The sequence below is a fragment of the Quercus suber genome, unplaced genomic scaffold (assembly GCF_002906115.3).
Source record: "Quercus suber isolate HL8 unplaced genomic scaffold, Cork oak 2.0 scaffold_441, whole genome shotgun sequence".
Classification (NCBI taxonomy): domain Eukaryota; kingdom Viridiplantae; phylum Streptophyta; class Magnoliopsida; order Fagales; family Fagaceae; genus Quercus; species Quercus suber.
Genome location: NW_027069892.1, coordinates 335,998 through 347,428, shown reverse-complemented (window position 1 = coordinate 347,428; position 11,431 = coordinate 335,998). Strand labels below are relative to the sequence as shown.

Here is an 11,431-nt window from a genome sequence, read left to right as displayed (position 1 = left end):
TGCGGGGGGGAGAGAGAAGAAGAAGAAGAAGATATTAGGTAAGCCAATTATATATCTTTCATTTTGAGTTTATTTCTCTCACCAGCACAATCATTTGGATTTTCAGAAGATGCATGCAACTCTACATTTTTCTTCAATATCTGAGGATATAGGTAATATAAATAGTCAAGATTGGAGATTACCTACCAAATGTCAAAGCATTGAAATTTAATTTTGTTATCTTGCCTTGAGGACTTCATCATTATGGTCAGTCAACACAAAATCACGGCAAAATCTACTGCAAAGTATTCCAGTAATCCCTGTATTTCAAACAGCATAAACCATGTTATGGTACCAAGGTCTGACAGTGAACCATAATAAAGCTAATTAAAACACAGTCATAATAATTGGGGAAAGAGAGAAAACACTGCATAGAATGTAGTCCAGAAGTTACAAATGATATGAACCAAAAATCCCATGCGGTCTTAGTCTTAGTCTCACAAAATACATGTACTGTACAGTGAACGCACAAACTTTGATGAGAAATTCATTTCCAACAACGAATTAAAGTTCGAGGATGATGTATCCAAATCAGAGTAGCGATTCCAGCTTTTCTACTTATCATAACAAAAATCACGTATTTTTAGGGATTACATATTTTTTGAGAGGACAAAAAACAGATAATCCTCATATTTGCCTGACGAATGTTAATAAACATAATATACAGTGTACATTCAGCTGAATTAAGTAGTCAATTCTAAACCTTCTCCACTATAGTAAATATCATCTAATTTATTTTTTAGTTTTTTGATGTTCAATTCCTGATTATGACACACGTATCCACTATAGTAAATTTGGCCTTATTAAAGATGGAGAATTAAGACTCTTAAATAACTACTTACCAACACCAGAGCCTAATTCAATAGCAGAACATCCTTGTAGCATCTCATCATTCTAGGTACAATGTTTTCAGTTTTCAGTTTTCAATTTCAGTAAAATAAGTTCTATCCAAATGGACCCCAATTATAATTGTAATTTTGTTTTAACTAAAATTGTGTTTTGAATTTTAGTTGTGCCTCCCTTACATACATTATGTACCTTATCACCGCTCCATATCACATATATAATTTGGGACGCATAGCAAATTAGCATTGACCATTCATCTTGGTCCATAAACTACAATGGAATGTTCCAAATTTTGCGCATTGGTGGCGAAGAGATAAAAGGAAAGCCACACGTCACCCAGTTCCTTTTTTGTATACAAGTATATTTTTTAATTCACTTTTGCAAAATATATTGTTTTTCTTACAATAATTAGGAGTGGGAAGGTTCCAATGAGATGAGATAATACCATGAAACTACAATATTTTTTTCTGCTCCTCCTTTTCTCTTGTATACCTTCCTTTTTCTTTTTTTTTTTCCTTTTTTTTTTCTTTTTTTTTGAGAAAACTTCTCTTGTATACCTAACACAATCTAACTAGCAGCCAAAAAAAAAAAACCCTTTAATTATAGCCATCCACCCTTAATTACATGGGTATTTATAATATGCATCCTAGACTTTAAAATATCTATTCAAAATCTTAATTTGACAATAATTTGCAATATCCACACACTATCAAAACCAAATTTATAACTATATTTGAATTTAAATAATAGTGCGTTTAAGTGAGCTCAAATAGTAAAATCTCTTATTATCGAATAAAGGAAATGAAGTTCGAATCCTGCCTACACCAAAACTTGATCGTTGTATTAGTTTGATAACATTGAGTGAAATTTATAAGTTGGAAACTCTATTGTATCTATTAAAAAAATAAAAATAATAGGCATTTTTTTAATTTAAAAAACCTTAATTGCATATTGTCTTTAATATTTTTATTTATTATCTATTTTAAAATTATGTTTCCTCAATTATTTTCGATGCTCTTATTGCACTATAATTTAAGGGTAATTACGTAAGTAATATATTCTCTCCTTTGATTCTATTTTATTCTTTGTATGGTTTCAATTTTTATTAGATGTTCTTTAATTCCTTTGATCCTTTCTATTGCAACTAGGGGTGGCAATTCGTGTTCGCATGTCGAATTTGTGTCGTGTCAACTCATAAGTATTCGACTATATAAGTCAACGCTAACCCGACATGTTTATTAAACGGGTCAAGATTCCTCAACCCTAACAGGACTCATTATTAAACGGGTCAGTTGTGTCAACCTGTTTATCAAATTTTATAAAAATGAAAAAGAAAATTATGAAAAAACAAACAAATAAATATTTTTAATATAAAATTTAGAACTAATGAGTAACTACATCACAACTAATCATTCAAAACTAAATCACATCCCAATGTCACAAATAACCAATTACAATATGTCAAAGAAAATAAACCACAACAACTAATAAGATTATATACCTAGAGTTTAAAGGGTATATTGATAAAATGTCATTTAATTAAACGGGTCAGATGAGTCAAATGGGTTTTACGTGTTCAACACTAACTCAATCCGTTTATTAAACGGGTTAACAGTGTCAAGCAGAATATGACACAAACCCGTTAAGTCTCAACTCATAACCTGCTAATTTCATGTCGTATCGTGTCGAGTTCGCAGGTCCAATTTTACCGCCCCTAATTGCAACTTAGTATACTTTTTTAGTTTGACATTAGAAACTGCAACTTGAAGTCTTGAACTTTGGTGTAGTTTGGTAGCTCATGTATGTGCTTTAATATGGCTTAATCTCTTCCAAAAATTTCTAACTTTTATTTATTTATTTATTTTTTTTAATTGTTGGACGCATGCACTAGGCTACTTGCCATTGATTTCATTATGTCATCGCAGCAGAAAATTTTGAAGTCCTAATTTTATTTTCACTTGCTAGAAATTTAAGAACACAATCATTTTTCTCTATTTAATACATCATTATCACTTCAAATTCAACACTTTCTCAAAGAATTTGTATTCTCTTTACGCATTAATCCCTATCATTTTTCATATTGATATAAACAAAAAAAACACATGTGCTCTTCCAAATCATTCAAAACACTAAAAACTTTGATATAGACCTAAACAATGCCATTTAGAACTCAATTCTAAATGTGTCACTTGACATCTCACTTGACATATCCAAACTTAACCCAACCAAAATCTTCACCGCAATAACTTCAATTTCCAATCATCTTTTCTTTGATGACCCAAGTCAATACAACTCAAATAACAAAATTACATGTAAACATTTGCATTTACATTCAAAAAAAAATTTATACTAAATTTGCCAACACATGATCTTAATGCATCTAAGAACGACTAAAAATAGAACACTTGAATTGATATTTTGTTTTTAAGTTTAAAAGCAAGAAACTTAAAAACTCATAAATAAAAGTGCATAATAAAAGAAAAAATATATAGTCATTTGATCAAAACCCCATAATGGGTTTTTCAAAAAAAAAAAAAAAACCCATAATGTGTAAATTTGATCTTCTCCCTTCATGACTATGAATCCACCTAAGAACATGAAAATAATAAGCCAATGGAAATGAAATGAATATTCATCCAATGACTTAGCTTAAGTCTAGTATTCAGTTAGTCAGTCACATTGAACCCAAACCTTAACCTTATCAGCGTTTATAACAAACATGTACGACATCTTACAGGACGCCCAATGCATATTAAATAATTTAAATGTGATATTAAATAATACAACAACCTAAGTGACCAAAATAAGTGGCAGCTTAAACACATGTACAACAGCAACGCCCAACAAGTCATATCAAAATTCAATATAAGAAGCTGCCCATGAAAACATTGCCACGTAGAGGGCCAGATAGCGACGTGTTTTATTACCCACACCAAACATTATTGAGTGATTCTGGTGCCACACCATTGGCCACAACTCGCCCATGCGACGAGTTGCAGCCAATGGTGTGACACTAGAATTTTTCAACATTATTGCTCTCTGTAACTGTGGAGTGTGATGGGAGGTTTTGTTTTGTTTTTTTTTTTTTTGAGAATGAGTACTTTACAGTTTGTACATTGACAAGGCTATATTAATTTATCGTATTCACTAATTATTGTTTCACGTAGCTTGTTACAAACCGTAGTAAAGTTGAGTGTTGAAAACATAATTTTAATTATAATTATAAGTTGTTTTTAATTGAAATTGTGTTTTGAATTTTAGGTGTGTGTCTCATATACACAGTATATACACTACATCAAAAAATGTCTATTACATCAAGTATTAATACAACAAAATATGTATATACTAGTTTTAGATAAAATATCGCATCTACAAGTTAAAATGGTTGCAATAGTAACTTAAAAGTGTTAAATTATTGCATCAACAATAATAAGTTGCAATAACTTATAATTTTCAACTGCAATAAAAGTTATAATATATTAGGAAAAATTGTTGCAATAACTTAAAATGAAAGAATCGTTACAATAAATTAATACAAATTGTTTTTACAATCTATTGCAACAAAAATTTCAAATTAATAGCTTATTGCAACGAAGTTACCATTGCAATAATTTGATATTAATTTTTTTACAATCTATTGCAATGATAAACACGTAATTGCAACGAATATTTCGTTGCAATAATTTGATATCAAGATATCATTGCAATAATTTAATCCAATTTATTTTGTTCAATTATTTGCAATCTATTACAATAAGTTTCATGAAGAAATAGCCTATACTTACAAGATATTCGAAATATTAAATTGTTTATTGCAACAATATATATATCATTGCATTAAAGTTATTATTAAAATATTTGGAGTTTATTGCAACAAAAATTTTTGTTGTATAAACCTATTGCCTCAAATTTTATTGCAACATCTTGTACCAACTATTGCAATGACTCTAATGCTATTGCAATGGTTTTTTTTTTTTTTTTTTTTTTTTTAAAAAACGTTTTTTGTTGTAGTGATACCCTATCACCACTTCATATATATACTTTGGACGTATAGCCAAATTTAAATTCAACAATAATTTGTGATATCAGCACACCATCAAATTAATCCAAATTTTTAATTAGATTTAAATAAAAATAATAGTGATATTCAGCTAATTCAACTGGTAAAATTTTTTGCTATCGTATTTATAAAATAAAAAATAATAACCTAAATTGTATATTGTCTTTAATGTTTTTATTTATTTTATTTAAAAAAAATTTCTGCTTCCCTATTATTTTCAATACTCTTATTGCAAGCTAATTTTAGGGTTATTGCTAACGTAATATACTCTCCTTTGATTCTATTTTATTCTTTGTATAGTTTCAATTTTATTGGATGCTCTTTAATTCCTTTCTATTCCAACAAAGTATAATTTTTCATCAAAAAAAAAAAAAAAACCCTAGTATAATTTTTTATTTTGACATTAGAAATTTAGAACATGTAACTTGAACTTTGGTGTGGTTTGGTAAATCAGGTATGTGCTTTAATAATTGCCTAATCTCTTTCAAAAAAATTCGAACTTTTAAAAATAATAAAAAAATCACTTGCTAAAAAAAAAAAAAATTTATTGGACGCAATGGCTAGGCTACTTATCATTGATTTCATTGTGTTATCGCAGCAGCAGAAAATTTTGAAGTCCAAATTTTATTTTCACTTACTAGAAATATATAGAATACAATCATTTTTCTCTATTTAATACGTCATTGTCACTTCAATTTCAACGCCTTCTCAAAGAATTAGTATTTTATTTATGCATGAATCCCTATCTTTTTTCATCTTGATATAAACAAAAAACATATGTGCTCTACCAAATCATTCAATACAATGCCTATCAGCTAAAGCCTATCAACCATCTCATTTTTCACAATGATACAGGAGTAATTCTTAGGTACTTTCGGAACACGGAAAATTGTATTTCATTCGTTCACATCCAGGGTGGAGTTCACTCATTAAATTTATGATGGGATCCATCATGAATGTGAGAGGAGGGAGCACAATTTCTTCGTACTTCAAAAGTAACTAAGATTTTTCCATGATATAGATCTAACCTAAAGTCTATCAGCTAGCTAGCTCGTGTTTCACAATGATTGATTTTAACTATATTTTTAGCCTTTTAGGACCACAAATTATTCTATAACTGTTTTGCCATAACTTTGACATGGTAGGTTGTAACTTACACATGAACCTATTATTTTTTCTTAACCAATCACATTTTGTCATGCCACAGTTGTAAAAAGAAGTTGCAAAAATTTGTGTGATCCTAAACTTTTCCCATAAACAATGCCATTTAGATCTTGCCTACCTACTAAACCTTGACCCGTACATCAACATTGTGGTAAAGTAAATGGACTAAGAGAGTTTATAATATAAATTAATCAACCATTTTATGAAACTTTTTATGAAAAAATGAAAAAGTAATTAACTGTTTTGACAACTTTTTCAATTCTTCATAAAAACTTTCATAAAATGAATGATTAATGTATGCCTAAGGGCACATATTAACTAGACCTTAGAAAAAATGTGTAGAATTTACATTATTTTGCTTAAAAATGACTCACATAAGTTTATGTATAATTGTATAAATTTATAAGTTTACTACATTAACCGTGTAAATTTACACTGACACTATTCATTTTGTATTTAGTTATTTATTCTTTTTGTATATATCTTGGGGATGAAGAAGAAGAGTGAAGGGAGGCTGTTGTATGTAAAGAAAGAAAAATTTTAAAAATCAATAAAATTGACATTTTAATGAAATGTAATGTATAATAGATAATCTGATATGTAGTGCTTTAAAATTGAGTATGTAAAATAAATAAATAAAAATTTTATGCTAAAATAGATTGAAACTTTTGCACGGTCCAAATACTCTAAAAAAGAAGGACCACATTATTTATTATTATTATTTTTCATCCACTGAATAACAAAGGACCACTTTCACATGTTATTGAGCTCTCTCTGTTCAAATGTACACGTGTCATTATTTAGTCGATGCCTTGAGAGTTTTCTCTTACCATTTCATGGTTTTGAAGAGGTAGAAGGTCATGGTTCATGCCTACCACTTGTGACCATATAAATGCAGAATTGACCCTACAACCAACGCTTGTGAAGCTGGCTACCCATGTAAGACAAAAAATATTTTTTTGGAGGGGTATGGCCTACATGTAGAAAAATATGAGAAAAGCATGGCTGATAATAATAATAATAATTATTACATTTTCTTCTCTTGAGGTTTGGAGAGGGATAATATTTCACCCCATCTGAAGGAAAAAAAACAATATCCCTTTCTGTTTATATTAGTAAAGGAATATCATAAATTTATATAAGATTGTCTTTACCAAAATTTAACCATGATTAGTAAAAAACATAACTTTAAATTTAGAATAATAATGCAAAGTTTATTAAGCACAAAAAGACATACAACTACAAATCTCTCAGAACCTGTTGAAAAAAGGAAAAATGAAAAGCCATATTAAATATTTTGAAATACTCTTTAACTAAAATTCAAATCAATAGATTTTAATTTTGAAAACCTGCCTTTAAGCAAAGGATTTAAGGGTAGATTAGGCATTAGAACACAATATTTTTAACAACAAATTTAACAGGGTTTAGTCAAATGGATATTAAGAGGGAAATTATTATTATTATTATTTTTTTTTTGAGTTTAAGGTAGAGTGTTATTTTTTAAAACTTCAAGGGATGAGAGTGCAATTACTAAAAAAAAAAAAATGATAATAATTGTGGGGCCAGAAAATCAGGTAGTCTCGGCCCACTCTGAGCCAGGCCCAAGGGCCCACGCCGAGGATACGGGAGGTGCCCGAGGAGGATAAAAGAGCGAGAACCGACCCCCGAGGAACATATCCGAGGAGGTCCCGCCCTCGGGCGTCCGAGACCTCGGGAGAACACAAGGACTACCCCACCAAAGGAGACTCCTTGGCTGTCCGAGGAAGAGAGGGCCCAGTGCCACGCGTCGGCGACAGAAGCACGGTGAAGGGGCAAGCCTTGGGCGAACTGTCACCTCTGCATTGAATGCGTTCACCTAACCCTCCTGGCTGCATTAATGGGAATGTAACCCCTTGACAGGGCAACATCGATCAGGGTGAGCCACTTAAGCACGGATAAGACCTCTGATAGGACGGAGGGTCGGAGGAGAGGCCAATAGATGATCAACAGAAGGAAGAAGGAGAGAGGAGGAAGAGAGATATATAAGAAAAGCGAGCAAATAGTAGAGAAAAAAGGAAGGGGGGCATAGAATGGCTCCTAGGCGATGTCAGTTTAAGGAGGGAAAACCTCCTCGGCCATGGTCTGAGGAGCTACCATAAGTTGTAAATTGGGCTTATTACTTTTCAATAAAAGGAGATTGGTTTGTGCTTCGTTGGAAGCCGATTAGCGCCTAAACCTTTGATCCACTCTCTAAAAATGTATTGTTGGGGAACTTGGGCTACAAAAAAGCCGACCCTACAATTGGCGCCATCTGTGGGGAGGATTAGTGTGCTGGCCGACGCAACAGGCGATGGTTCTAAGTAGTCGTTCTACGGAAGGTTGGTGGTGGCGCAAAAAAAAAAAAAAAAACTACCAAACAAACGTTGCAGAAAAGTAAAAGGTCCAAAGGAAAAGATTCAACAGAAAGGAAAAGGAACTGCATATTACTTTATTAAACAGAAAGGTACAATATACAAACAGAGGCTCAGGCAGTCATGTTTTAAAACTACTTTTACAAGCTAATTCTACAAACAGAGGCTCAGGTGGGCCTGTTCCAAAACTAGCTAGAGGGAATGGGGCTGAGGCCAATATGCTCCAAGGCCACCAACAACTCCTTGTCCGGTGTGGCGGAGCTGGAACAAAGAGAGGAGCAGACGCAGGGGCACCGGGACGCCCTCCCTCATAATGTTCCCTTGATTCTCTCCAATCCTCACGAGCGTTGGCCGTCGGAGGCGGCGACACTCGGGCACCAGCCATGCCGTGATCTTGCGCGTCTCCTCCGGCAGGGGTGCGCTCCGGGGAGGAATGTTAGGTACTTCAGCGACATCCCTCCTGGCCACCACGCAGGGCACAATCGGGGTTACGCCTAGACTCTGCCGCGCCGGAAACCTAGTGGGGGTTGCGGTCACAATGGCTCTTGGCCCGGATGTCCTCACACCCGCCCAAAGCCGCCCCATATCTTTCAACTCCGGTCACAATCCTGGCGGGGTTATTAAAGGGGCTTGGGGAGATGAAAGGGCGTGTTTCTGGTTGTGTTAGGAAGTTCATGGAGTGTGGAGAAACGTTTCCCCCAGAAAGCCTTATATAAAGAGGCTGAAGACTGATGGGAATTAATCCACACAAAGTTCGAAAAGAGAACTATCAGCAGTACTAATCACGAGGGTGCCAAGTCCCAAGGAGATCACAGACCGCGTGATTTGTAGCAATTCACGAGGATATTAATAAAGATGTGTCTCGGGCTTCGAAGCGTCAGGCACGGAGCGCGAACGGCCAAGGGGCGCCTCGTAAATGAGGAAGATGGGAACTCGAAGTGAAGACGAGATCAACGCTACACGTAAGACCAGAGTCCGAACAATCCCTGCCCCAAAGCGCCGCAGGATTGACCGTCCGACCCGAGGAGGAACCGTCCCCAGTGTAGCGGTCCCAGGACAAACCCCTCCTTACAAAAAAATGGAAGTGTTAGACAGAACTAAGGCATTGCATGGTCCTCGGACTCAAGCTTATAGGGAAACTAACCATTCAGCTATACCTGGGTACTAGACAGAACCAAGGTATTGCATGGTCCTCGGACTCAAACCTATGGGGAAACTAGATACTTATAGAAGAATAGAAGTGTTGGACAGAACCAAGGCATTGCATGGTCCTCGGACTCAAGCCTATGGGGAAACTAACCACTCAGCTATACCTGGGTACTAGACAGAACCAAGGTATTGCATGGTCCTCGGACTCAAACCTATGGGGAAACTAGATACTTATAGAAGAATAGAAGTGTTGGACAGAACCAAGGCATTGCATGGTCCTCGGACTCAAGCCTATGGGGAAACTAACCACTCAGCTATACCTGGGTACTAGACAGAACCAAGGTATTGCATGGTCCTCGGACTCAAACCTATGAGATCATTATATACACTAAGGAATAACTATTACATCCATTTTAAAAATGAATAGCTATTCTTCAATTTAAAGAATAATTATTCCAATGTAATAATTAATCCATGTAATAAAGATGCAACCAAATGACCGAATTGATATTACACATGAATAGATATTCCATTACAGGAGTTATTACATCGTACCAAACGTACCCTAAGTGAAAAAGAGGGGTATTAACTATTAAAATAAAAGTAAATGATATGTTAGGAAAAAATTTTATTGACCCTTTAAAGCAAATTTTCATTTAGATCATCCTAAAATAGAGTAGTAGACTAACAATTTGGAACATAGGAAGTATGCAAAAAAAAAAAAAAGTTGAATCACTTGCTTTTTTATATTGAGAAGTTGTGTGAATTGGTATATATGGTATTCCTAGGACTGCATTAAAGAAAGGAAAATATTTTCAAGTTGGAGATGGGAACATGTCCAGCTCAGGAGTAAGGAATATTTACCATAGTTTTATGTTTACTAATTAGTAATTACTTTCATAAATAAAATACTTTAAAAAAAATGTTTACTAACATTCAGCTACCAAACAACAAAAATTAAAGTTTACTAACTTTGGTATGGACCATTGGCACACAGTGCTCTTTTATTGCCTATCTTCAACTGCCTTTCTCCTCTTTTGGACATAAATAAGCAGATTTGAGTCCATTTTATTGATGGTTCAGCTAATTGTATCAGTCTCTTTTCGAACTAGACTCGATTAGGTGTGGACAGGTGTCCTTTAGCGGCAACCTTCATATATTACTATAACAATTGTAAGAGATATAAAAATATATATTTAAAACTTTCTAAAGTAACAAATTGTAATTGATGCAACATCATTTTTATATGAGTTTATCACTAATATTACTCTTAATATTATTCATGTATCACAGCGTAATATTATCTCAACAGTTGTGAAATTCTTTTATAATTGAACTTATTGATTTAATTATGTCCAATTTGTACAGAAATTAAACACGAGCCATAACCCAAAACAAATAGGTAAATACAGACTAGGATGAGAAATGAGAATCTAACATATAGGACAAGCTCCACCCTTTTGAATTGCCCCTTTTAGGATCTGCTTAGGATGCACTTATTTTTCTGAAGTAAATAAAGGTAAAACTTAGGCTGCGTTTGTTTCAATGTAAAATATTTTCCGAGTGTAAAATATTTTCAGGTGAAAATGCTTTCAGGAAAGAAAATATTTTCTAGTGTTTGGTTGCATTTTGAAAATTGTATTAGAAATATTTTCAAGTGTTTGGTAACATTTTGAAAAATACAAATTTTCTACTGGTTTCTCATATTTTCTAAACCATTTTCTCAACTTCTAAACAAATTTATAATAGAAAATTGCAAGATATAAACTTTTAAAGAAACAAA

At 33.3% G+C, this 11,431-nt stretch overlaps 1 protein-coding gene across 1 annotated transcript in view; it reads right to left on the bottom strand.

Annotated features, from left to right (window-relative positions):
- The window catches only part of LOC112035805 (uncharacterized), a 9,952-nt gene extending 9,021 nt beyond the window's left edge, over positions 1 to 931 (bottom strand). Inside the window, exons 1-3 of the mRNA XM_065762090.1 lie at positions 882 to 931; positions 226 to 299; positions 83 to 140 (exon numbers count right to left, since the gene is read on the bottom strand). Of these exons, the coding sequence (XP_065618162.1) occupies positions 83 to 140; positions 226 to 299; positions 882 to 924 (175 nt within the window). The 5' untranslated portion in view covers positions 925 to 931. The remainder of the gene's footprint in view (positions 1 to 82; positions 141 to 225; positions 300 to 881) is intronic.
- Between the last annotated feature and the right edge of the window lie 10,500 nt (positions 932 to 11,431).